Genomic DNA, 27671 nt, shown 5'->3' with positions numbered 1-27671 from the left:
ATGCAAAACTAGTGGTTGAGATATTCTGAATTACTCAGATTTACTGTGCCACCAAGTTTACATTTGTATGCATCTATCTATGCAAATGAGCCGATAGAAGCCATTTTGACTGACAATAACGGAGGCTTATAAATAACTCCAGGGAAAAAGAAAACCATGTTTCAAATGTCGCTTTCATAATTCAACTGCAATGGTGAAAACTCTCTGCCCATCATGAGAGTGAGTCAGCTTGACTTTCATTTCACCTTACCAAAGGCAGATGGAGCTTTCGTGAATTTAAATAAGTGTAATGCACAGTCTCACTGTTCATAATATTGAGGAGTTATCCTTATGATACTGGAATACAAATGGAAATTGCTTGCATTTATGGTAATTGTTTGGTTATTTCGTTTTGTCTGACGTACTAGACCATGAAAACAACAGAATGGGGAAAAGCCATAAATGCATGAAACCAACAAACAGTTATTACATAAGCTTGTTTTTTGCCCACTATCCAGTATTTACTTGCGACACTTGGCCTCCTGTGGAAGTGCCGTGGTGTATTAGGGTGTAACATAATAAGAAGCGATCTCAGCTAAATCCAAATCTGGAGATGCATGTGAAAAATGGTAATAACGTGGAAACAGCAATGTCTCTTGGCTGATAGGGCTGGGCAAAAAAATCGATTTTTCGATTAATCGTTTTTTAAAATGTGTTCGATTCAAAATCGATTCTCAACGGCCACAAATCGATTTTTTCCATATAAAGGGCTCGCAGATGCGGTGCTGAATCTTCTCGTCTTTATTTAATTCAATTGTATTTAATTCAGTCTGGACTAAAAAGACTATCCAGTGTTATTTTACATTGGATTACTTTATTCAGTTTCTGTATTTCTGACATACCCAAAAACTACCCCAAAATGTCTCTTAATTTGTGTCTTTAGCCTATTCTATTGTATTTATTTGTGCTACTTTTTTCAATTTAATTCAAAGATTGAAATCAAGCTTCCATACATAAACTCTTAAAACAAAAAAACAAAAATAAACAAAAAATTACATTACCATTTAGGTAAGATCAATGTAAAAAATGTCTAAATATTTATATATTTATTTATCTATATCTATCTTAAACATAAAATAACATGATACTGTTTGATCAAGCTGTGCGACTGTTCTGACTTTTTTGCATATTGCATCAAAATCCTGTTTATTCTTTGTATGCATTTAGTGTAACTAAAATAAAAAGAGTTTTATATACAGGTTTAATTTCTTTGTATTAATTAACCACTAGTAAACTTATGTCCACTGTTCTTTTTTTATAAATATAGGATTTGTATTACATCTTCATTATAGTCGAATCGAGAACCAAATCAGGAATCGAGAATCGAAATCGAAAATTGAATCGAGAATCGAAATCGAATCGAACTGAGAGCTTGTGAATTGAAATCGAATTGAAATTGAAATGTGAATTGATACCCAGCCCTATTGGCTGACCACTTGTGATCACACCACCAAAAATGCATCTTGATATAGGTGGAGCCTAAAATGACTGTACCAACCTGCATTTATTGTGGAATTGGTGCTGATGTCCCGGAATAAGGGTTCTGGAGGGCTGGTATTCCCAGTGCTCTTTTTAATTCACTAGAAAGACATGCTTGTTGACCATGGTTTGCAACTCAGGGTAGACAGGGCTCATTTTATGACACCGCCATTTCATGCTTCTGCCATATTTTGACACCACTGCATATCCAGAGATTGAGAGTTGGGAAGAAGCTTTGCCACAAATTCTCAAGAGAGAGTTTTGGGGGTGGAGTTTGCTTTCAGTGCCATGTGTAAATTGGGGGGATCTCACTTGGAGATGAGAGTCCTCAGGGTCCATTGCTAAAACCAGCTCATATACAGTGAACTCAAGTAGTCAAGTCTCTGCCTGTATAGTATCAAGGGATCTTACTAAACATGGCTCTGTGAATTAGAAGTAAGCTCGGTATCAAATATAGGAGTGTCATTCTGTTTTATATCTGTGTTATCTGCTGGCCCTTTAAATTCAACAATATTGATTTAATTGCACTGACGCTATTGCATGAGATCTGAACTGAGCTGCTGTTAATGAGTGCATCACTGTTTTTCTGCAGAACTGCTGTGTAGATGAAATATACAAATTTAATAATTGATTATCTTTACAATGGAATTGACTTCAGGTGAACAATGATACTCTGTATTAGAGCTGCTTAACAGCCAGAATGAACTGTTTTCATCATTGAATCATTTTGAGATCATTTGAAACTATTGGCGCTTTTCTACCACACAGTACAGGGGTTGGACAATGAAACTGAAACACTGGCCAATGTTGGAGGTTTCACATCTATATGCCTGGCGGCCAATCTTCAGAGTGAAGCACGGGTGGATCAGTGATGGTTTGAGCTCCAATATCATGACAATCCTGATTGTATTTGATGGACACGACACTGCCGAGGACTACCAAACCCTTCTGGAGGATCATGAGCACCTGATGCTCAAACCGTGTATCAGCATGATCATGCACCAACACACACAGCAAGACTTGTGACAGAAGGGTTTGATGAAGATGAAAGTGACGTTGAACATCTCCCATGGTCTGACAGTCACCAGATCTGAATATTATTGAGGTGTTTTGGAGGAGCGAGTCCACCAGCATCATATAGTGACCTGGACACTGTTCTGGAAGAGGAACGGCTCATAATCCCTCTGGTCACTGTGAAGGACTTCTATCTGTCAATTGGTGCTGTATTTGGATGCAAAATGAGGCCCTCACCATTCTAACAAATTATTGTGTAGTAAAACCAGGTGTTTCAGTTTTTTTGTCCAACCCCTGTACAAGCTCGACTTGACTCGGCTTGGCTCGGCTTTGTTTGGTTTTCCACTTTGTAAAAGTTGTGCCTGTACCTGCTTTCGGGTACTTTTTTTTGTACCACCTCCGGCAAGGTGATGAGCAAGCTAAAATGCCAGTGAAAACAATGCCGACTGCTGATTGGTTAGAGAGAACTGTCACCATTCACTGTTTCATCATTACACGTGCCAGATATCCAGAATAACCTCACCATGTTTAAATAGTCTGGCAAGAGATAGTTACTAAACTTACTACTATTATTATTGCAACTCCGAAGAAGACACCGTGGTCAAACGAGGAGATGCAGACTTTCCTTTGTTTGGTTGCCGAAGAGAGGATCCAGCAAGAGCTTGATGGGGCAACGAGGAGCGAAAGGCGTCGCTATGACGACCGGGTGCTATTTTGTGCCGGTACTGTCTGCAATAGAAAACAGAGCGAAAAGCGAGCCGAGTCAAAGCAAACCGGGGCGAGCCAAGTCGAGTCAGTACTGGTAATGGAAAAGTGCCATATATGTATTGTATAAAGCACTAAATAAATAAAGGTGACCTGACTTGACCCTCTTATGAAACTAAAACAATTTTTAGGGTTTTTCTTGCTTAACACTAAGGGCTCTATCTTGCACCCGGCGCAAATGACTTTATAGAACAAACGCATGTCTCATTCCTATTTTGCACGCGCGCAAAGCGGGATTTCCCCCTCCACAGACGCTCGTCGGTAAACTAGGGAATGAACTTGGGCGGATCGGCCCGAAAAGGAGGCGTGTTTCGGCACAAACATTCCCTGGTGCTATTTTATACTTCCTGAAAACAATTGCGCCACTGACCAGAAAAAAACTGGTCTAAAGTCAGTGGCACGTTGCGCGTTGTTCATGGGCATGCTTGGCCATAATGTAGCGGGTGCACAACGCGCATACACTGATTCTCTCATCAACACAGATGCAGTAGGTTATAGTTTTGCAAATCATACATTATAACAAGAAAAAATACTAACACATGAGGGAAATCATTGTGGTTTACATGAAGATGAAAAAACCGAATTACCCATTTTTTAAGGCTAATTGTAGTACTGAAGGATCAGACCTGTTTGCCCAATAGTTGCAAGAAACAAACGTATTGGGTATAATGTTTAACCAACGCTGATGTGCGAGAGTTTCTCCCATCCCCATACAACCTCACTTCTCTGTCTTTTACTGTCCTGACAAGAACGTCGGTCTCATCGGCTGTGAACGCTCCTGGTAAAGGCCAATTTATACTTCTGCGTAGGGTGCGCGCAGTAGGTACGGCGTAGCATACGCACAGACGCGTCCCATTGCGCGTACCCTTCGCCGTCGCCTGACGCGCACCTCCTCAAAAATGTAACTACACGTCGCGACGACGCGGACCGCAAGATCGGTGATTGGTCGGCTTGGTAGCATCACATTTCCTCCTACGCATTTCCGCACGTACCTTCTCACGCATTTCCATCACTGTCTATGATTTCCACACGTACCATCTCCTCCGACGTCTTCTCTCATTTCTGCCTTTCAGTTTTAGTAATTTCACTAAAGTGAACTGTTTTTCCACCTCAATAAGCTCCAACTCCAACATGATCCACTCTCTTTCAGTCGCTATTGCTTGTAGTACCCTAGCCGCGAGGAATCTAAACACAGCGGAACATTAAAACTCTCCGCCGCCAACTAGCGTTTCGGAGCAGTACTGCAGAGCAACAAGACCTGAACGCAGAAGTATAAATGCTCATAACGGCGTCGCCTACGTGCGTAGCCTCGACGCAGAAGTATAAATTGGCCTTAAACCCGCCGTTATAATAACAATCCGTCATGCAACATGCGCACCTGTTCTTAAAGGGTATGTTGGATGGCGCTCGGATTGGTTTATTTCACGTAAACAGCGCAAGAGGCATTTATCCCGCCGGGAAAATAGCAACAGCGCCGGGACCCGCCCACAAATTTACTTGCGCCATGCGCTTTGACAATTGTGTTTCAGATCGTTAAAATAGGGCCCCTTATATATATATATATATACTGTATATATATATACGTATATATATCACAGACAAACATCACCAAATAGAATAGTACAACAGAGAGCACTTGCTGAAGAGCGAAAGCTAATTGTGTGTGTGTGCCGGCATCACTTTTATGCATCCGGTTATGCCATCACATGTTACGTCATGACGCAACACCAATCAGGATTTGGAATAATTTCAGAGGCGCACGCTAAGGGAGCGTCCCCAAAGAGTTGTTTTCAACTACACAGTGCGAGTTCCCTCGAAAGGGAACCAGTGGCGTTTGGTATCAATGGTGTCAATGATGTCAAATGGGCCATTGTGAATCAACAATGATCTGGACCTGAATGCAACCCAAATGAGAGTTTAGAGTTCAGGCTAATCTAAAGATTATTAGAGAATACCAACTTAATTAATGCACTGTATTTTCCTCACACAAACCTGTTGGAATGGTTTTAGACACTGAAATAGTGAATTTTCCAAGTTAGACAGGTATTGCAATTCAGTGATTCTCCTGAGACTGATGCTGACCTGTTCTGCCTAGAGAGATGTATAATTCATAAAGCACTGAACTTTTGTCCAAGCTGTGTTCTGTGAAATTGATATGATTATTACTACAGCGCTTACTAAGCAGTAGTGTGCTGTATTGTTTGTGCTTTATGTAATAGAATTCTCTAAAGATTTACATTTTTGAATGTGCCATGCAATGCCATATTTAATAAAACACAGGATAATAAAATGGACTCTTGGCTATCAGTTTGCGTTAGCTTTTATGTCTCTGCTGCTGTTATATGCTGTTAGTTCTCCTTTTTCCTTAAATTATAGCAGTTCACCTATTTAAATATCACCACAACACTGTGATTCTAGTGGATATCAGTCAGGCAGTCCAACTGTGGTCATTACAATTTTTTTTGTAGAGAACTGCTTATAAATCATCTTCATATCTGCCATCCTCAGGTGTGACAATGAAGCTCATGGATGAGGTTGCAGGGATTGTTGCTGTCCGTCATTGCAAGACCAACATTGTGACGGCATCTGTGGATGCCATTAACTTCCATCGTAAGATCAAGAAAGGTAATTAAATTTTTTTTTTATATATTTATTGCCTCTTTACATTGTAACAGAGAATATTATTGGTACATGGTTTCATATTCTCACAGACATCTGATTTGCTTTATGATCCTAGTAAAGGAAACTTTGGCAGCTGATATAAATATAAATTGAAACAATTGTGAGCGCATGGTCTAAGCGCACAACACAAGTGCACTCAGGGTCATGTTTGAATCCACTTTTGTTGGTTTAACGACAGGAAAAATGGTAGGCACGCCAGACGTATATGGTCTAAAAGGGTTGTCCCTATCAAGGATATTTTCGTGCACGAAAACTGAAACTAAGACTAAAACTATTTGTCAAACTGGTAAAGTTTATTTGGGAAAACTAAATGAAACTAACAACAGTTACTGAAAAAAATAAATTAAATTAAATAATAATTAGCAAAAATAATGAGTGTTATTAGAATGCCATTTTCTGTAAGAGATATTTGAGATGTCATGTTTTAATGAAGGTTGAAAGGTATTGTTATTATCTTTTTTTTTTTTTTTTACAAAACATGTACTGCTAGAGTAATAATATTATTATCCATGTGGAGACATCTCCCCGAATACCAGGACACGACACACACACCAGAATAGAAAAACATGTACAGACAGCATAGGCTACTTCATTATTTAATCACACTGGCTTCACAGCAGGTTGTGTTGGCTGTAGTCAGATGAATGGAGCTGTTTTTTTATGTACCACTGGTCCCTCTGCTACAATATCAGGCATGTTAAACAAGATTTAATCTTTAATATGAGTTAGTTTGTCTGACTTTTTCATATTTTTTTCTTCATAATTTATTTGGTGCTTTGTTCATTCTCAAACCATTATTTTATTTGTTTTATTAAGATGTGTGCACAAGAGTAAACTGCAATCTCTGCAAACATTAAACTTTTCTGTTAAATTAAACATCTCACTTTGGTCTACACTGGAGAGGGTTCCGTTTGCTGTGCTAAACTATTTAATTACTAAAACTATAATTACTATAATTCCACCATATCTTTATGTACACAATACATTGTAATCCTTTTATTTTTACGTGGCATGTATGTGTGCTGCTGCACGTCCCTGTGTGTGTAATAAACAGTGTACGCGTGCACTCATAGGCGCACAATGCCGCACATTATTGACACGCTCTTTAAATAACCAAAAAAATATTGATATTACAGTCTATTTTAGTTGCGTCAAAATAGCAACATGCCAACAATGCAACTGAACACACCTCGTATTCAGATCAGCACGCCGTTGGGCGAACAGATAGGCACAAAATGTGGCGCAGGACGTGAAAATGATAACTGCGTCGGGCTGAAACTAGTAAAAAACACTTGCGTTGTGCCTGGCGCTGCATTGCTGGATTAATAATGGCCTTCTGAAGCAAAGCGATGAGTTTGTTTAAGAAAAATATTCAAATTTAACATGTTACAAAGTAAAATTCTAGCTTCCGACCAAACGGCCATACGCAGTCAACTTACGCCTAAAGCGCAACTTATAAAATCAGAAGTAGCGTAGTGCTTCAGGGCGTAGCATTAATATCAGCAGTACATTGTATTACTCACATAGGAGGATAATTCCAGTATTTAACACCTTGAGTCTATTTTGTAGTTTGTTTTGAATGAAATAGAGTGGTGGACTTAGAAATTTTGACAATGGGTCTTGTCTCGACTTTTTGACTATTTTAGAATCGCCTGTGACAGCTTTAGATTGGGTGTCTATGATCATGCACAAACATGTCCTTAAAACAACCCTTAACGTTCATTTTCAAAACTGTGCAACTCACCGAGTGGTTGGTGGTGTTCGTTGATGTTCCGAAACAAGTAGCGTAGCGAAATACCGTTTCTGTCGTGTTTTATTTGTAATTTTGTTAAATCTCATTGATGTCTGCTGGAGGACTCAGTGCTCGTTGATATTACTGCGCTAGCTACCGGGAACGGAAAGGGGTCTGTTTACATTTGGTTGTAGTCTTTTCGCTCGGTTCTCCGTCTTGCCATACTCGACTGTGTCTGTGACTTTTTTTTACGGTGCGCTAGACACCGTGATCCGTACAGCGTCCTGGTTGTCGCCATCAAGTGGTCGGGAGTGTGCTAACGCTTCAGACTCAAATATCAAGCGGAAGTTTATACGCGGTTGTGAGGTATCTGAAAAAAGTTGTTCCACTATAGCAAACAACACGGATTGAAAGCATACATTGCGCCGATATATTTTTTTTAATCATCAACGAACACCAACAACCACTCGGTGAGTTGCACAGTTTTGAAAATGAACGTTAAGGGTTGTTTTAAGGACATGTTTGTGCATGATCATAGACACCCAATCTAAAGCTGTCACAGGCGATTCTAAAATAGTCAAAAAGTCGAGACAGGACCCATTTTCAAAATTTCTAAGTCCACCACTCTATTTCATTCAAAACAAACTACAAAATAGACTCAAGGTGTTAAATACCGGAATTATCCTTTAAGTCAAATCCGTATGTTCGTTTGACTGGAAGCTAGTTAATATTCTTTATAAAGTTTTAAATGTGAATATTTTTCTAACACAAACTTATCGCTTTACTTCAGAAGGCCTTTATTAACCTCCCGAAGCCATGTGGAGTTTGTTTATGATGGCTGGATTCACTTTTTTTGAGCTTCAAACTGGTTGCAATTCACTGCCATTATCAAGCTTGGAACAGCCAGGCTATTTTTTAAAATAACTCCAATTGTTTTCGTCTGAAAGAAGAAAGTCATATACTCTTAGGATGGCTTGAGGGTTAGTTAATCATGGGGTAATTTTCATTTTAAAGTGAACTACTCCTTTAGCTAACATTCTCCAATGGTTTTATTATCATATTACAGTGTATGATCATATTGCATTGCTTAATCATATCGCTTAGAGTAAACTAAATAGGGAAAACATTCCTTTTCCTTTATTCCTTTCTGATTTTTATTTTATTTTTTTGTTTAGATATTTTATTCTTATTTTATTTTATTTAAAATTTCAGGTTTTGATTTATTTTTGTCACTCTCATATTAACCAAACATGTGACAACAATCAGTGTTTTAAGTAGTTTAACAGCTCCAGTCGTAAGATGACTCCTGTTTAAGGCCTGTCAACAACCTTACTCAAACTTTTGCACCCTGCCACTCTAGCTGTAGACATCAGTCAGCAACATAGCTGAACACTGCACAGTTAGCTTACCACCTTTGTACGAACTTGCATTGGCTTTTGCCCTTTCTTCTCACCATAAGTGTGCCAGTTTGTCTCAGATGGGCAAACTGACCATCCAGATGATAAACCTTGAGACCTGTCAAGTTATTGTGATGGGCGCCCTCCAACCCTAGGCTGTCAATGACCTACAATGCCAGAGAAGGAAACAGAAAGATAAGGACACATGTGGACTCCTGATACCCAGCCTGAGCTAGAACTACGACCATAAGGAGCTGACTAACACCATCCTCTCCTTGGCCCACACCCTTGTAAGCCTGAGCCAGGAGGTAAACAGATTGAAGCCGCGAGGAACAGAATCTAACCCCCACTCAAAGCTATGTAGACTAGCGAGTGAAGGCACAGGACAGACACAAAGACTCTGGCAGAACAGAGTTACAGAATAAATGACCAGATTTCAAGATGCTCTGACAGCTATTAAACATTGGAACAATGTAGAACCAAAAGAAATAGACACTAGAGCCAAAAGCCAACCTACGAATGGAATCAGAGCTCTGACCCAGCAGTTGGACAACATTAAAAACTATTTTGACATTGTCCAATTAGAACTGACACACTCTTACATACTGCAAAAATATAAATAAAAATACTACAGCACACTACTCCAGCAGAGCAAATTACCTCTGCCTTGTACAGGCAAACAAAAGAGGGAACCACAGCTCTCTAAAAAAACACAAAACATCAGACAGTGCCGAGAGCCCCAGCAACCACAGAGAGAAGGGGGTCCCTTCAGACAATCCCTGCAAAGAGCATGGTTTGCCCCCCAGAGAGAGATCTCAACATGCTGGCTAGAAAACATTCACACCAAATCCTGCAGGAAGAAATGACATTTGCACCTACCTTTGAGACATTGACTCTAACCTGTCAGTGATTGCCATTGTGACCACCCGAGGTGCAGAGTTTCTGACTGGATCCAAAGCTCCATTAAATCTGACAGTAGCATGTTTAGACCATCAAGACCATCAGCGTCCTGACTGCCATGGCCCAACTGACCATCGACCATCCAGGTTCTCATCGTGAACCTCGATGTCCAGAAGGGGGTCTGATAGTACCACAATGTTGTGAAATGCCACCTTGAGGCTATAAACCTTATTCATTGCCTGATGTCCAGAACATACTTTCTTTTTTGCTCAAAGTGGCATTCTGTTGCACTTTCAGAAATTTTAACTTTGTGAGTGAATAGAACATAACATTAGAGTAATATATAAGCATACTAGTGCTACTGGAATTTATTATTTACTGTTAGGACAGATTTTTAGAACATTTTTTTTGTAATATTATTATTCTTTGAGTAAAGTACTTACATTCAGTAGTATAATTAGACATGTTGCATTGTACTTTATGTAACATAGAATGAAAGAAAAGAACAGCCTGAATGATATTCAGTACAATAAATGACACTGTGGCTATGACTAATTTCACCAAAGCAGAGAAAATCACCAAAGCATGACACAAACTCCTTCAGGATGCATGATGCCTTGAGGTTTGAGTTTCAGTTTTAGATGTCAATGGTTAATTTGATTTAATAATAATTAAAAAAAACCTAAATGCCATATAAAAATGTACAAACACATACTTTGAAGACCATAATTAAGGTAATTAAGAAACAATAAGACGTAATATGAAAAAATGTTGTTTATCACACATCTTGAGGTATTCTTCATTATTGAGGGACTCAGCAATGATTAAATATGTATTCTATTAATTATTATGTTTATTACTTCATCCATTCATTCTTTCATTACTCATCTGACACAAAAATACTCTAAAATAAGCTATTCATGTGCTAATACTATGAGATTTGACAAACAATCCCATGCACTTTCAATGTATAATGGTCTCTAAATATACAAAAGGTGCTTTCTTTCTAGTTCAAAAACACATTAGTGTGTAATCAGTCTTCTCAGATTAGAAAAACTTTCAAAGCCACGTGTGTCTTTCTGACATAAACTTGGTAAAGTTTTCAGAATTTTGAATTGTTATATGTCAGCTAATTCAGCTGTGTCTTAACTCATCAAATGGACTGCATTTTATGTAGCGCTTTCACAGACTCAATTGCCACCAAAGCGTTTTACATATTGCCTCACATTCACGGTACATACACCGGTGTTTTGCTCATGGACACCTCGACACTTGGTCAGGTGGAACCGCGGATTGAACCACCAACCTTCCGGTGTGTAGACAACCTACATGAACCACTGAGACACTGATCAACATTCTTTCCTACAACTCTAGTGTCGTTAAACAGAATTGCAACAATAATAAACACGTCTGCCGTTGGCAGGGCAGACCAATAGTCCAACACTAAACTCTGCTTAGCTGGTCAGATGTTCAAGCAATCACAGTCTGAAAGATCTGAGTCTGCATTACTCTGGAAAAGGAAATGGTATTGTAAGTGAAAGTTCTCTCAGAAAGACAGTGAACAGTGAGTTTAGTCCAGTGGCAGTAACAGCAGTCTTACCTGTTGATGGATTACAATTCTGCCATTTACTCATTCTTCATGTCTTTCCACAAATGGTATTATGATGATGATGATGAGGAACACAAAAGATGAAATTTTGAAGCATATACTCTCATTTTTTATTTTCTTTCTCGTATTGTTTTCTGGCTGGATGAGGAAGGTGGTTTGTGTGACTGGGATAAGCTTTTCTGTTTATGCTTTGTAAGCCGTGATGCTTTAGTGATGCACAAGGTTGATTCTTTCCAGATGTCCTGGTTTCTCTATTTTAAACATTAGCATCCCTTCCTGGAACCACTGAACACAACTTAAGTCAAACTTGAATGGTTTAATGACTTTAATGGCTGTAATGGTTAGGCCAGCTTTGTGGCATGCTTTAAACTAGTTCTATACTTTTCCTGGCACCCTTATATAAACGTCATAAGTGGTACTATTCATAGCCTACCCGCTGTCTCTCTGTATACTGAGACAGCCACATGCAAGCATTTCAAATACTCTGTTAGACAAAGTATATAATAAAAAATCCCAGATTTCCACTGTGGTTTCCGACATTACAAACTCAACGTAACCGTGGGAGCTACAAACAAATGTGTTACAGTGTTTTTAGATGTGCTTAAATTCACAATCCTGTTGACAGGACAGGGATTATAAATATAATGTAATGTTAAGTATACAGATATTGACAATAGTGCTGAAATCATAGGAACATTTATTTTGCACAATATTTAGTGTTAATATTTAAAATTTTTGAAACCCAAAATATTAGGGCTGGGTAATAAATATCGATTTCTCGATATTAATTGATTCTCATTTTTACGAAACGATATCGATTCTTAAATCTCAAGAATCGATTAGTCATCCTGTTTCATTTGAATGAATAGGACATTGTATCGCGGCTGCGCGCATCCAAAAAATCGCAATAATCTTTGTCCTTTGTTACTATTGATATGAAACAAAGTCTCAATTTTCAAATTACGTCCATTGAAAGACGTCAGTTAAACAGCTTGTAACCAATGTCATGTATCGTCATATTTACCTCAGAAAACCTACATAAACTCGTTAGTCAGCGAGAAAAAAATAACTCCTGAGAGGAGCATTTTGCTAAATATATACACTATATTACATATGCATTATAATCTTAAATGTTCTTCAATATTTAATGCATATTTGAATAAATCTGGCAAGTTTTTATGACAGCCACCATTTAAATGTTTATATTTCATATAATCTTCTTATTATAAAAGTAAATAAAAGTGTAATTTAAGTGATTCATTCATTATTACCTTCATATTTGAATAAATCTGGCAAGTTTTTATGACAGCCACCATTTAAATGTTTATATTTCATGTAGGCCTAATCTTCTTATTATAAAAAAAAATAAATAAAAGTGTAATTTAAGTGATTCATTCATTATTACCTTTATATTAGGCTAATAAAGCCTAGTAGGCTACAACTAGTCTCCCAGTTTACAGCATTAGTTAAGAGATTTGATTCCCTTAAGAAAAATTGCCATTTATTGTAACTGATATCCAAAATAATCGATATTGAATCGAATCGAATCGGAATCGAATCGAATTGCAAGCTTGTGAATCGAAATCGAATCGAATTGTGAAATTTGTCTCAATACCCACTACCCAGCCCTACAAAATATATCTATTTAATCGATTAATAAGAATACACTTTTGTTTATCAGTATGTTAATAAGATGCAGTTCTCTTTCAGTCAAGAATTTGAATGGGATCACGCCAGGGTGAATGGGATCACTCCCATTTGAATGGGAGCCAATCATCTTCGAGTACTATTAAACGACCCAGTGAAATTTGGCATGTGTGACTTGCATCGCACACTCGTGGGTACACACGTGGGTATAAATACGGGTGGATGCACGCATTAGTTGCCTTTAATTTCAGAGCCGATCGTTTGATATCTCTGAAGAGTGCTGTTGTTTACAACAAATGAGTGTGTTGGTGTTCTTCTGGAAGACTTTCCCAGTGCTGGTGGTTTCTACAGTGTGCAGCGGTGATCGCAAGCTTTGAGCTCTCAACTGCTGTTTTAACAGCAACAAATTTCTAAATGTTTGTATTTGTTGACATCTGGTTAGAGGACAGAAACGAGATTTAAAGTCCCCATGAAATCAAAATTGACCATATTTACTTTGTTTGCCTAAATTGATCGTTTTGTGGTGAACAATTCATACATGCAAGTCAATCCACACAAAAAAATTTTTGGGCTTCGTAATCTTTAATCAAAGTTTGAACATGCCCCTCCCCTCTGCATTGGATGACCTTGCCCGATGACGTAGGCTTTACGGTTTGGGTGTCTCCTTTATATCCATAACCACGCCCCTCCAATGTGGGGATGAGTGATCAGAGGATAGTTATGGATGTGTCCCGGTAACCATTTCCTGTGGGCTCCTCACTCCATCACACCGCAGCTGATGGAATTCCTGTTAAACGTGCTGGTCTCTCTGTAATGGACCGCTCAGCCATTTCAATTGGGGTTCCCCCAGAGTATAAGATGTCGATAGCAGCATCGGAGAGTGAGCTGGCCTCTGGAGATGACGACTCGGCTGTGTCTCCCTCTGGGAGTGTAACGTTGCCCGAGCCAGATCCAGAAGTCTCGGCTATGGTGAAAACGGGCCGCCGATGCTGCCGGGCTCGAGTGGAATCTGTGTCCCGCTCAGTCTCAATTGGAGGATTGGTATCTCAAGGTGGGCCGTGCTGGTTCTCAGTTCGCCGTCCCAGTGCCTTTCTTTCCCGAAGTACATGAAGATCTTAGCAGGTTGTGTACGGCACCTTTCTCTGCCAGAAACTGCCTGAATAGCTTTTTGCCCCTCACTACCCTTGATGGAGGAGCGGTTGAAGAGTTGTGAGGCTATCCCTCTATTGGAGCGATCTGCCACCGGTGGCAGTTCTTCCACCTGCTCATCACAGAAGGTGTTCCCCGGCCGCCACTCCCACTGGGCCTCTGCAACAGCCTCCAGCCAGGGCTCAGCATGGAGGGCGCAGTACAGTTGCCCAGCCCGCTCCAGATGCTGCCAAGCTAGGTGGCAATCGAAAGCATTTCTGAGCGGGCCACTCAGGGATGGAGGAGGATGCTCTTGAAGTTGATCACCGATCCACTCCCTCCCCCCGGGGTAGGGCCGGTTGGAGTCTTTGTTTGTGTGTGTGTCCCACCGCTGGCTCCCAAAAAAGCGGAGCAAGTGGTACCCACACTTCAAAGAAAGAGCAGATTCCTCTGTTCCTGGGTCCTGTGTGTGACCCTGTAAAGCCTTGCACCCTTCAGCCCCCTTCTGTTTACCAGCTTGGCAGCTGGGTGTGGTTCGAGGACCTGGTCATCCGCCTTCTTACGCATCCCTGGTCTTCTGGTAAGTATTTTGCACCACACTTAGACCCCCCTCTGGTCCTTCCGAGCCAGGTCCCTGTACACCACCTAGGTCCCTGTACACCACCTCGCTGTCCCACCTCATAGCCAGTTGGTTCCTCGGGTCAATTGGGAAAGAGGAAACTTGTAATCAGACTGGATCTCTTTTCTACTTTGGAGATGGAGTCGGTCCACTGCATCTCTGAAAAAGAGGGTGTAGATGGTTAGTGCTGCATAGAAGCGAGAAAGGGTCCCACTGAAACCGGGCCAACGGTCCATAGAACGAGTGTCCATCAATACTGCCTAAGGGTCCACGTACAAGGGGCATGCAGTAACAGAGGTCTGGGCGGCCCTCATTGCCAATCGCATTGGCAGCCATCCATTGCCTCAAGTTGCTTTCAGTTAATTTCGTTTGAGACTCCGCTACTCAGCGAATTTGTACTGGCCTGAAAAGACAACATTGCTACCGTTGCGCCATGCTTCCCTCACATGTCACAACTCACCCACCACCTCCTCCTCAAAGTCAGAAGCTTCTGAGGTCGCTTCATTCCACGTAGTACTTTTGGCATTCTCAATTGTGCTGCTGACGAGCCTCACGATAGCCTGTGACTCAGGGAGAGTGGAAATATTCTCTTCATGAGGAGATCCTGATTTTTTCAATCACCTCAGTGTTTTTCAGTTCTCCTCCTTTCTTGGTCTCTACTAGAGGGTAGGGACTTGCTTACATTTCAGTCTGTGAATTGTGCCTAGAGTTCAGGCCGTCTACCTCTCACAAAATCGGAGACCCCAGCCTGGATTTTTGCCCAATGTTCCTACCTCTCCTACGGGACCAGGTGGTGAGCCTACAAGCGCTGGCCCGGAGGAGGTAGGCCCAGCCCTGGGTTGTCTTTTCTCCATCCGCAGATTGCAAAGCCTGGACCTCAGACCAGCTCTTGTCTGTTTCGGAGACCAGCAGAAGGGAAGGCTGTTCCCAAGCAGAGGTTGGCCCGCTACATGTAGATGCCTTCATCTTAGTGAGAAAGTTTTCCCAAGATGCACGTGCCCACTTGGGTGATAAGCTCCTCCTAAGTGAGGGTATTGCTCCCTCCTAGGCGTTTGACACAGGTCGCTGAACAGATGTTAAAAAGAGTTTTACAGTACAGTTTTACTGTAAGTCCAGTTCAAAGCAGTGATGCGCGGGTCAATGTATAAACAAACCGCAACCGACCGACGTTTTCAACTACCCGCCCGCAACTCGGACCGCAAAAAAAAGTAAAAAAAAATATTGTACCCGACCCGCTTCCTGACCGCATTTTTTAAAAGTAGTAAATGCTCATCAGAGCAATATTGGGCCATAGACGTGTAACAACACAGCATCGCAAGAAGACGTAGGCCTACACATAACAAAGGCAAAGCCAGCACTTTGGTCATCATATTTCATTATTTCAGCAAATGTCTCCCACACTTTTACTCTTTCAATTTGTGTATTTGCGGAGCTTCCACTCCCCAGTCTTTACCTTTTCTCTTGCCGCCTCCATCTCTGCAGACTGTAGTGATCATAGACATGGCCGGTTCGTGAACGAATCGTTCTTTTGAACCGGTTCTTTTTAGTGAACCGATCGAACCTACACTAAATCGAACTGAATCGTTCGAAACAGTTCGCGTCTTGCGTCAGTGCTGATCCACAAGTTAGTTACTTACTTTCAGACATGCCTGACAGTCGCCTCCGAATCGAAATAAATCAATATCCTGAATTCTATTTTACTCCAGTAACTCCAACAGTTCACTGAACCGAGACATGTTGGTGCCACTGTTGAGAGAAGTGATGAGCACGAGCAGCTGATACTGCGTACTACCGAACGCACAGGGACAGCGGTTCTCGAATCACTAGTATAGAACCGAGAACTGTTTAGACTGAGCTTGTGTGTTATCTTCGTGCCAGTTATTTAGCCAATAATTTGTAGGGCTGTATATTTCATCAAAAATTGTGTCTAGTACTAATACAAATGTTTAATTGGCATCTTTTTTCAAACGACCCGACCGACCGCGACCCGAATATCATTAAAAACATTTTTGGATGACCCGTAACTGCGGGTAACCGCGGGTGACCGCAGGCACCCGCTCATTTCGGATCAACCCGCGCATCACTGGTTCAAAGTGTCAGCTTCCTGTGCCATTCCCCTCCTATTGACTGGAGATGTGCGCAGTTCTTGCTCCATTTGAGTTCCCCTTATTAGCCGAGCCCTGTCGAGTTCCTTCATTCCCTTTTGCAACGGACCTGGCAGAACGTCCAAAGCCAGGCCTATCGCTTGTATGCACTGGTGGAACCTGTGTTAGGCTGGGTCCATATGTTGTGATCCCTACGGCTATGCCATTTGTGTATTCTTCCACAGTACGGCTCCCTCCGGCAAGCCCATGTCTTCCCTCAACTGAGCCTTCTCTGCCATCACTGTTCGGTTGATCCTCCCCCCGTTATAGGCTGGAGTCATCCCAGTTACTTTCCATATGTTGTACTGCCTGGTTATCCTCCCAGTCCACATGTTATCTCCCTTCAGGCAGGATGTGGTTTCCACAATATCCCTTCCTTCCATTGATGGGGTACGCTTTCACAGTGATCCTGTGGAACACCAGTGTCACCTAAGTCACCTAAGCCATCTCTGCCTCAAGTTGCAGAAGGTTCAGTAGGCTTTTGTCCTGGCAGTGGAAGGTGGCAGCACTAGTGGTGTTTTAATTCTCCATGCTGACTAGAATTTTTTCATCTGTATTCTGTTAGCTATGAGCTTTACATAAAGTTACAATTAAAGTGTATACGCTGCACATTGCATTATGCCAATGGTTGCCAGAGCTGATCGGTTTCAGGCAGTAGGGAAAATAATTCTAAATGTAAATAATAAAATTCAACCAAAATGTTTTGATGTATAAAGGTGCAAATTATCTGTCATTTGGACAGGTTGAATGACATGCCCTCATCCTCAAAAACCATGATCAAAACTATAGAAGTTAAAGGAAAATATGTCCCAGTCTACATTAATAGGGGTTAACCGATACATCAGGAAATATTGGGCCTGTGTAGACCATGTAATGTTAACCAAATTACAGACATTGAAAGGCATGTATATGGTTGAAATTAAGAAGAAATATTATGCATTATTTATTCATTTTTATATCCAACTTTGGTTAAAATGCAACATAAAGCAGTTTGTACCAAGGAATTGTGTAACTACCCCACTGGCAGCACCAAATATATTTGCAAAAATCATTACTATTTTCAAACAATTTTCCCAAACACAGATAATACCTATAATGCTAAAATTTGTTATACCATGGTTCATGCAACTCAACTGATATAGCGCACACATAGAGTACTGATCAAATGTATACTTGTACTGTAACTAGAATACACTGTGAGTCGCGTTTCACTAAAGAACACCGACCAAATGAATGAAAATGTACATCTTCAGGTAGTGTTGTCAACATTACCGACTTCAGTACCAAGTCGGTACAGAAATAATAAAAATGTGACAAATTTAAAAATCCATTCAACAGCGTTCAAAATGCTAGAGGGAAATGATGGTATCGTCAGATTTTTAAAATTACAGTACCGACTTGAAAACGGTATCTACAGATTATGAAAACGAAAATCTACAGCTATTGCAAAAATTCCAAAAGGTCTCTCAAATCCTTGTGACCACAAACATTTTACTGTGTTGTCTTTTCAGAAATGGAAAGCCTTCTTCTACCCTATTATTATGATACCAAAGAGGGGTTTGCCATTATTTGGACAAAGTACTGTAGTTAACAGCTTACGCCACTGGTTAATTTCTTCGACAAATCAGGCCACAAAAAAAGCCAAATAGCAATGTTTTGATAGTGCCACAGTGTTTGCCCTCTTCAAGACATCAACTTACAAATGCCAATTTTTGTAGTTGACTCCACATTGAACACAATTACACACACTGATTTCCACGACCCCACTGTTTATGTACTCCTTAATTTATTATAATATGGAAATTGTTACATTGAATCAATAAACTACATATATTTTTAATTAGATTAGTGTGTGTGTTTGTGTGTGTGTGTGTGTGTATATATATATATATATATATATATATATACTGTATATACACACACACTTTAGTATAGTACATAAACTTTCCCACATGATGTAACACTAGTATTACCTTGAAGATTTCAGCATCAGCAGTGCTGTTTAATTCTACAGACACATACAGTATTTCTGTCTTAGAATGAATATGGTATCATATAATGATGAATAGATTTAATACCTGACGTTATGTGACCCCTGCAGGCTGTGTCATTACTGTTTCCGGGCGAATGACCTTCACCAGTAACAAATCAATGGAGATTGAGGTTTTTGTTGATGCTGACTCTCTGGTGGAGGCTGAGAAGGGAAAATATAGGGCTGTCACAGCCTTTTTCACCTATATCTCACTGGACAAAGACAACAAGCCCCTTCCTGTGCCACAACTGAAGGTGAGTAATTCAGAGCTCATGTACAATAGGCCTAGTTAATAGTGAGAACTGGGCCCTAATCTAAAGTGTGATTATTTTTCCAAATTTATATTTAAAATGTCTTTTGAGCAAGAAAAAGATTGCTGCAGATGGAAATTGAAGGTTAAGTTGATCGCAGTGCAGTGTGGAATATAACACAGTGTTCTCCACACTGTAAAAAAAAAAATTCTTGTCAAATTAACTGTAACTTACTGGCAACAATTATCCAGTACTTGCTGTATTTCATTGAACAGTAAAATTACCGTAACACTAACTACAGTACTGTTAAGCATACTTTAAATTAAATAACATTATTTTACTGTAATTTCTTACCATGTTAAATAACAGTATTACACTGTTCATTTTTAATAATACTGTATAGTAGTATACAGTTACGAAATGTTATTTTATTTATTTTATAGTGCTACTGTGTAACCTGTAGAATATGTAGAAAATCTGTAGAAATATTATTTTAACTGTTAATGGGAAATAGAAAAAAGAACAATTGAAGCTTTAACTGCACAAGGTTTATTGTGTATTTTTAAACACATTAGTACATTTACATATATACATTAATACAATTAAATACATGAATAATAATAATGTAATATAATACAATAAACAACTTTTTTTTTAAAACAAGACTAATTAACAATTTATAATTAATAAATAAAACCAGTGACGCTATCTGGGGCGCTATCTGAACAATATGTTAGAAAGATAGTTCATCCATAACAACTCAATCAACTCAATCTACTGGTTTGAGATGGACTGTCTAACTGGTCAGACTGATCTGTTGCTGATTTTAAAGGTTTTTTTGGCTGCTTTCTATCTAGAGAACCAGATTTGCAGGGCTGTGAGTCATAGCTTTGATGAGTAAACCACCAATCCAGATGAGTATTACAAAATGACAAGTTGTGTCCTTAAAAAAACAACTAAGCACAAAAAAACCTCATCATGCACATGTGCCATGAAAAACTTGCATAATGGTATTAATAATCATTTATATGCAGACTTATTGTTCTAACATTTGCAATAGGAAGTTTTATATCCAAGCTTTTATGCAATTGAAACTTGAACTGTACAACAACGTTTATTGTGTATTTTTAAAAAATGCATTAGCAGTAATAATGTAATATAATAAAACTATACTCTGGGGTGCGTTTTTAAAATCATCATTACTAACTTAGTTCAACGATTTGGTTTTGAATTTTTCCAACAAAAGCATTGCAAGCACGTATGGTACAGCTCTTGGTGACTGAGGCTCTCGACCTCTGGTTAGAAACATAGTTTCTTGTTAGTATGACTTGCATACTGTAGATCATGCTCTTGGGCACAATAAGCAAGCTAACATTTCAAGTATGACATAAGAGGGAACCCACAATGAATCAAACAACAAATAAAATGGTAAACAAAAAAAGTTGAATTAGTCCTCAGATGCCATGTTCATTACAACAGCATCTCAGAGAAATGATGGTGTGGAGAAAGCTGAATGAACTAAATGGCTCAATGAACCGTAAATATATGGGAGTAAAGTGCACGCAATACTGCATATTAACGTGATAAAAAAATATCGACTTCCTGTGATTTACTATAATAATATGATATTAATTTTGAACTCGAATCATTAGCAGAAGTTATTACTCCACCACCTTCGAGTGACGATATTTTTGAACCAGTGTCTTGCAAATGACAGAGGTGCGACCATGTTACTATGGTTTTGGGACTACCTAGTTAGTTCCTACAAAGATGCATCACACTATGGTGAGCAAGTTACATCGTTATACGGAAAATGCACACCTGGATGGGTGTTGATTCTTCCACAGTGAATCTGGTAGGTGTCATGTGTTTGTGCAATATCTATGTGTTGCAAGTATAGAAGCAGACAAATGGGGCTGTAGATAAAGGAAATAGATTAAAGCCAGGACATCAACCTCTGGACATTTTCTTTGTTTTTGTGACATTTGGATCACACGTCACTTAAAGGACAACCCTGGCGCAAAATGAACCTTTGGTCTAATAACACATTGGTACCTAGTCAATCGTTCTCTGAGATTTGTTTTCATGATAATCTAATATGAAGAGTTTTATCTCTAAAAACTCTTTAGCTTATAACGCTATGATATAGGGCATAGAGTAATGGAAAATAAAAATCGCTAGTTAATACCACTCAAGGCTCAAAATAGCCCACACTAACATAGTAACATAATGAGGGTCCCTACATGGAAACAGACAGTTTAATAAGAAGATATTTTATAAAGACAGTCCACTTCATGTATACAGACAGGAGCCATCTTTGGAAAACAGTCTCGACAAGTCGAACCACTGGAGTTGTCCTTTAAGGTGTGGTTCTGGGTACATCAGATGACCACAATTAATGTAAACTGGTAAGCTGATTTATCGGAAAGATTGGTGAGATCATTAACTTGTTGAGCCTCTTCTGTATTATCAGCACAATACATTTTATGAACAAAAGATAAACAAGAATAACTAACAAAACTACTACAGTAAATGAATACCATGAATGATAAAGGAATGCATAAGACGCATAAAATACAAGTGATTAAGTTGGTTGTGTCTATGGTAGAGTTATTTTATCTTATGGAAAAATAAACTGTTGTTTCTCTAAAACTAATAAGGTGAATAACCTGTGGTAGATTTTCCCTTACGCACCTGACTTAAAGGGATGCTCCACCGTTACTATAACTATATTGTATGGGAGCACTTCGACTTGGCACAGGAATATCATCAATCGTGAAAAGTCCTCTACCTCTCCGGAGTGATGATATTACTGCGCCGAATCCAAGTGATCCCAAGCACTTGCTGTGGTATTCCGCCATACAATATAGTTATCGACTTTTCACGCTTAGAAAAGCGCAACGTTTTATTTTGTGTCACCGTCCTAGGTCGAGTTACACTGCTCGAGTAACTGTATTTAAATAGGGAAAACGTGGAGGTGTTTGGTCGCTTCTCTGCTTGCCCCTATTGAATGAACTGGGCTAGTTAAGTGCTATCAAAGTGTCTCGCGCGTCGATTGAGTATCAACTCGTCTTATTTAAGTGAATAACAAAAACGGTGGAGTACCCTTTTAAGTTTACCTGGGGTGTCTCCAGTTGACACTTAGTAATATTTTTTATCACTATCACTCGGCAATAAGTTCTTCAGTGCTCCTCTAACTTGGTGCACAGCATTAACTAGACAGACTCCAGACATGTTTGAATATGTTTTAATCATGGCCGGGAGGATCTCAGACCAATTTCAGAGAGAATCCTACCAGCAAAAAGAGTACAACCATTTTTTATAGAATAGGAGCATGGCAAAGGTGACATGATTCATTACATCATCTTTCTATTGGTTCTTCATATATATAATTCAGCAAAGCCTTCTGTTTCTGGGTGAAAGCAAATCTGGATATCTTGATTACTACACCTTGTTCCTCAAAGTCAGCCAACTAGACAACTGTCTAGTTTAATTTCCTCTTCTGTTATATTCAGATATGATTCAGACACACACTGACTTTGGCCCAAGGTTTGTGGACATTTAGGTTTCTAAAGCATATACAAGTTAATGGATCCTGTTAATAATGATTCATTTAAAAATTCCATTACAAACTAGCCTGGCTAACGCCAGACCATGTATCACTGAGAATGAGACGTGGTCTGGAAACCACATGTTCAATTTCTCGTATTTGAGGCATGGTTTACGAATGCCCAGAGCCGTATTATTGGGTGCTACGAATGTCTATCAAATGCGCCTGCATTTAGCTCATTGCCAATCGGTTCAATGAAACCAGATGACGTATGTAGAGCGACAGAAAATTAGACGATGAAGACGACGATGGGTCAGAGATTTAGGAGATTTATGTACATATGTGTTTCTCAATGTCATTTCCTTCCAAGTCATTTCATTCAGAGGCTAGACGAGGCTCCTCTTCAGCATTCGGAGAACGCTTAAGGGCCAATCCCAATTCTACCCCTTACCCCTTCACTTTCCCCTTCCCCTCCGTTTTGCGCGTCCACGTGAAGGGGTAGGGCTGTCCCAATTCTCTTTTGGTTGGAGGGGGAGGGCTAGGGTGAAGGGCCAGATAGCCCTTCAAACGAAGATTTTTCGGGAGCACACTTCAAACGAAGGGGTATGAGAAGTGTCACTGCTAACCCAGGCTGGCTGCCCAAGCGACGAAGGAGACCCATAAATTTAAGTATTTGTGGCTTTAATAAGTATTATAACGACAAATAATGATTTGTTTTATGTTACATTCAATATTGTGTTCATATTTACGGTCAGTTTCTTCACAGAAACGTTTGTAAAAAAAAAAAATCGCTAAAATTACTGTAGTTTGCTAACGATAGTCCCGCAACATATTTTCGTCGTCTACGTTGTTTCCTGCGAACTTCACAAGATGCAAGAAAATAGCTGTAACCCACGCGACTGAGATAACTGCAGCTGTCGACGGGATCTTGGAAGTTGTGATAAACATCGGCGCATCTCCTGTGACGTAGGCGCTAGCGACGACTTAATGACGTTTAACGGAGGCGTAGTGGTGTCCCATTTCTTAGGGGAATATTTTCACCCCTACGCATTGCCACTCTGTTTCAAGGGTCAAGGGGAAGGCGAAGCGGTAGGGCTAGGGGAAAGGGAAGGGGTAAGGGGTAGAATTGGGATTGGCCCAAAATGAATCAGGCTAGCAAATGCACATCATTGCGTCATTACATCAGTGAAAGGTCCGCTTTCGGCGCTGCAAAAATGGTAGTGCCACTGGTTTGCTTGCTGTACTGCACTGTTTAAACACACTTGATAGTCCTTATTTTGTCTTGTCAGCCCTCATAGAAATAAATAAATAAAAGTAAGGGATAATCTATGGCGAGACGGTTGTCATAGTGAATACAACCCCGCAAACTCTAACGTGAAGCGGAGGGGTCTTGAATCAGCTTGAAGGGGTTGTATTCGCTGTAAAAACCGCCTCCCTATACATTTTCCAACTTATAACATGGCTACCTACCAAATAAATCAATAATTTGACACAAAATATTGATTTAAACAGGAGTTTATTCATTCAAAAACGATTATATTATCGGAGTGAAAAACTGCATCCATAGCAACACGATCTAGCTGTTAAAACACATGACATGACAAAATATGTGATCAACAAAAAAGGCTAACGTTATATGAAGTAAAAATTAAAAAAAGTGAATCACCAGTAAAAGGGAACAGCTTTAAATCCCCCCCTCTGCAAATCAGTTGAGCCGATATGTTTAATGTCAAACATTAGGCTGTATCAAAAGGTAACTTTGCGTCCGCTGCCATGGTCCATAGATATAAAAAAACTGCTTTGGTGTGTCGCATATACTGTACGTCATCATCGTCTTGCTGCTCCCTCCCCGTTCTGTGATTGGTTCCCTATCATAGGGGAAAATTTGGTTCATAGTGTCCAGGCTGTTTAGCAGCGTGAATAAAATCAGACAATATACTGACAATATACAACAATGCCATGGTATCTGGAAAGAGGTTTGGTTAACACAATATTAACAGTTTAGTAACTGTTATTAAGTAACAAGAAACTCTGATTAACAAACTAGTAAGTAATAGCGCAAAGATGAAAGTGGTAGTTCACTATTAACTAACCAAGAACTTCTATTTTTTGAAAGCTTCCCAGAGAACTACTGAAAAAGTTTATTAACAATCTAGTAACTACCATTACCTAAAAAACTCTCTGATTAACAAACTAGTTAGTAATAGTGCGCAGATGAAAGTGTTACTAGATACTTCTGTGGGAATTATTACTAATTATTTGGATCCGTATTATAAAGTGAAGTGTTACTAAAGACATTTTTTTAAAAGTATACTAAAGTTCACCAAAAATCTCAAACGCTTGAAATGACTTAAGTGTGTGGTTGCACAAATCATGACTAGATCATGTAGTAACACTTGAGTCATTACTGGTTAGTTGCAATGATCTTCACTTTATAATATGGATCCAAATAATTAGTAATTCCCATAGAAGTATCTAGTAACACTTTCATCTGCGCACTATTACTTACTAGTTCATAATCAGAGTTTCTTTTTAGTTAATAATAGTTACTTGATTGTTCATAAACTTTTTCAGTAGTTCTCTTGGAAGTATAAAAAAATAGTAGTTATTGGTTATTTAATAGTGAACTACCACTTTCATCTGTGCGCTATTACTTACTAGTTCGTTAATCAGAGTTTCTTGTTAGTTAAAGGGATAGTTCACTTTGAAATTAATTTTTGATATGTTTTAGCTTACCTCAAGGGCATCCAAGATGTAGCTGTCTTTGTTTCCACAGTATTTTCAATTTTGACATTTTTCAGTCAAACTGTTGTTGTCTATCAGTCATACACTGGAGGCTAAGGGGGTCCACCAAAAAGCATGCACAGAGAAGTCCAAATTAAACATGATTTAATGACTCGTACATGTAAGTACACATTGATGGCCTAAGACACGAAACGAGCGTTTTTTGTGAGAAAACGAACAGTATTTATACCGTTTTTACCTCTTATAATCACAGTGACGTCCAAGTGATCTGAATCAGTTGTGCAATGTCCAACTGAACCGAACTGAATCAGTTCAATGTTACGCCGGAAGTGATCGCTTGCGTGTGACGTCACTCAATATTTACACAAAGATTTCGGAAGTTTTACCTTTTACTAAACATATTTAGATATACCAAAATCGTCTTACATTGCAGTTTCCCGTATATCTAAATATGTTTAGTGAAAGGTAAAACTTACGAAATCTCCGTATAAACAAAGAGTGACGTAGGCGCGCAAGCGATCACTTCCAGCGCATGCGCAGACCGAAGCGCCCGTGCCGTCAGATCATTTTGTCATGGCTATGATTACAAGAGGTAAAACGATATAAATACTGTTCGTTTTCTCCCACAAACCGCTCGTTTCGTGTCTTAGGCCATCAATGTGTACTTACATTTACGAGTCATTAAATCATGTTTAATTTGGACTTCTCTGTGCATGCTTTTTGGTGGACCCCCTTAGCCTCCAGTGTATGACTGACAGACAACAACGGTTTGACTGAAAAATGTCAAAATTGAAACTACTGTGTAAACAAAGACACCTACATCTTGGATGCCCTTGAGGTAAGCTAAAACATATCAAAAAATTATTTCAAAGTGAACTATCCTGTTAATAATAGTTACTAGATTGTTAATATTGTGTTCCTTATTGGTTCTTGTGTAGTTATTCATTAACGAAGGAACCGTATTCTAAAGTGTTACCCATGAAGCTACAGTATGTGGGATGCTGATCTCCTGGAGCATCAAAAGGGTGCTAAAATATTCTGGAACACGCAGATGAGGCTCTGATGTGGGTGCAGACGAAAGGAACCTTGAAGTGAAGGTTTAGCTTAACCTTTTTGCAAATATCTGTTTGACTCCTGCCTCAGACACTCAGAACTTGGTAAATCCAAATTGGTCTCTCTGGCATGAAGGCTTGGAACAAGCTCCATCTGTTATTGTCTTGCTGGACAAAGATTCTGAACATAGTGTTTGTTAATGTCTCTTTCCTCAAAGACTGGAGGCTGAGAACATGGTTGTATCTGTTTATGCCTCACAAGCTGTAGACCCAGATCATGGAATCTGTTGTTGCCCTCTGGACAAACCGGAGTCTCAGAACGGATGATCTGTTATGTCTCGCCTGATGGTGGACTCAGAACTTTGTTGATCTGTTTCTGCCTGAGACTCAGAACTTGTATCTGTTGCTGCCTTGCCTGTAACAGGCCACAGATTTAAAACAGTGGAGCGTTTCTGTTAATGTCCTGTAAAAAAATCCTGTAACGTTTTCATCAAAAACCTTAATTTCTTTTCGACTGAAGAAAGAAAGACATGGACATCTTGGATGACATGGGGGTGTAAATTATCAGCAAAAGTGTTTTTAAAAGTAAACTAATCCTTTAAGGAGTCATAATGAAATGCTGGTCTTCGTAGATAATTACAAGTTACTTGAATGGATTTATTCCAATAAATTATGCCAAATAATATGCTGATGCTGTCCAAACCCCCAACTTACCTAGGTCTTTTCCAATTGTTTTGAGGGCACTAAATCTCAAACCTCCTTCAGGGCAAGTCTATGGGAGTTTTTTTTACCTCTTATTTTATTATTCGTCAGGTGAAGATTGTAAGTCTGATCAGAGTCCACCCGCACTGTCCAAAAAGACTGTGCTGAAGTTTAGGTATTTTCC

The 27671-nt window shown here is 39.5% G+C and overlaps 1 protein-coding gene across 8 annotated transcripts in view; it reads left to right on the top strand.

The window, feature by feature from the left end:
• acot7 (acyl-CoA thioesterase 7) overlaps nucleotides 1–27671 on the top strand; it is a 93840-nt gene that overhangs the window by 46381 nt on the left and 19788 nt on the right. For all 8 annotated transcript variants that reach the window (XM_089119328.1, XM_039663774.2, XM_039663775.2 and 5 more), the window contains 2 exons: nucleotides 5806–5922; nucleotides 19257–19441. In XM_089119328.1, coding sequence (XP_088975454.1) covers nucleotides 5806–5922; nucleotides 19257–19441 — 302 coding nt within the window. The remainder of the gene's footprint in view (nucleotides 1–5805; nucleotides 5923–19256; nucleotides 19442–27671) is intronic.

This window comes from Pimephales promelas, chromosome 14 (genome assembly GCF_988280905.1).
Source record: "Pimephales promelas chromosome 14, fPimPro1.hap1.1, whole genome shotgun sequence".
In the NCBI taxonomy this organism is placed as follows: domain Eukaryota; kingdom Metazoa; phylum Chordata; class Actinopteri; order Cypriniformes; family Leuciscidae; genus Pimephales; species Pimephales promelas.
This window is presented reverse-complemented; position numbering and strand designations above follow the sequence as displayed.